Below are 1,104 nucleotides of genomic sequence, written 5' to 3'. Positions count from 1 at the left end.
TTAGCCATCAAAAAGGCTGCAGGAGACTGCTCAGTTTCACCCATTGTATTCCAATCCAGACAAAATCGTGGAAAATGAAACTGTGCCCAGGACATTTTCGTTCCAGTGTGACACAACTCATGCAGAGCTGAAACCTCTCAGATGAGGTTTACAGTCTCCTTGTTGCCAGAACTGCACTGCTGGTGGTACATGATCCGAGTACCTCTGGTATGTCTACATGAGCTAGCAGCTCCAGTATGACTGTAGTGGAGATGGAGCCCAACTATTGATTTGTGAAAGTATGTCATCTTGCAATATGAATGCACAAACTTCCTAGCTTGACACATCTTCTTTGGATTGTTTCATCCTTATTCAAAAGCAACCAGTGCAGGCAGCATTGGCACAGATTTCACACAAATCATCGTCTCGGACAGCCTGGTCTGTTAGAGAGAAGAGAGAGGGTTTCAATAAGATGGCAAGAAAATTTCTGGGAGAGCAGGGCCGCATATCAAGGGATTTGGAGACTCCTTTCCATTACTGTTTTATGAGTTTTAATGTTCCTTGAAGTTATTACTCGTGTAAGTAAAATTAGTTCTTGCAAAAATCTGGCTTAAAGAATGAAATCAAACCTGAATTCATTGGGGAAATAATGGGAACATGTGGAGGCAAGAGGGCAATCGTGTGGGAGGTGGTGGGGATGTGGCTTGTAGAATCACAACATTCATTATATTGGTAGTATTTCTTCCTAAAATGTCCACTGTATTGGACAGTAGATAAATGCAACATTATAAAATAAAAAAGCAGACACTGTAGCAGCCAGTTCAAGAATCGCTACGTGTGTCTTGGAGAGAGATCATGCCAAAGAGTGATTCACTTCATTTACATCTCACACCTCTTTTAGGCTACCTGAAAAAACACCTTCTTCTACACTGGTTAGAGAGAGCAATTAGACCTGCTCACAACTTGTAGTTAGCTAAAACTGAGTGATATAACCCTGCTTTTCCTGTAAGCCAGAGGAGATCGTGGGCTCTCTCACTTTAAGTCATGTAAGTTAGTGTGCAACTACTCGGAGGAAGCTTTTCCATGGTTACAGCAGCCTGATCTGTGCAGGCTACAGCTAAGCTC

The 1,104-nt window shown here is 42.4% G+C and overlaps 1 protein-coding gene across 1 annotated transcript in view; it reads right to left on the bottom strand.

The window, feature by feature from the left end:
* Positions 1–207: 207 nt before the first annotated feature.
* LOC103925398 (guanylin-like) overlaps positions 208–1,104 on the bottom strand; it is a 5,006-nt gene continuing 4,109 nt past the window's right edge. The window contains exon 3 of the mRNA XM_009334107.1: positions 208–419. Within this exon, the coding sequence (XP_009332382.1) occupies positions 352–419 (68 nt within the window). The 3' untranslated portion in view covers positions 208–351. The remainder of the gene's footprint in view (positions 420–1,104) is intronic.

Source organism: Pygoscelis adeliae, unplaced genomic scaffold (assembly GCF_000699105.1).
Source record: "Pygoscelis adeliae isolate BGI_AS28 unplaced genomic scaffold, ASM69910v1 Scaffold291, whole genome shotgun sequence".
NCBI classification, from domain to species: domain Eukaryota; kingdom Metazoa; phylum Chordata; class Aves; order Sphenisciformes; family Spheniscidae; genus Pygoscelis; species Pygoscelis adeliae.
The sequence above is the reverse complement of the archived record's forward strand: the minus strand, read 5'-3'. Positions and strand labels throughout refer to the sequence as shown.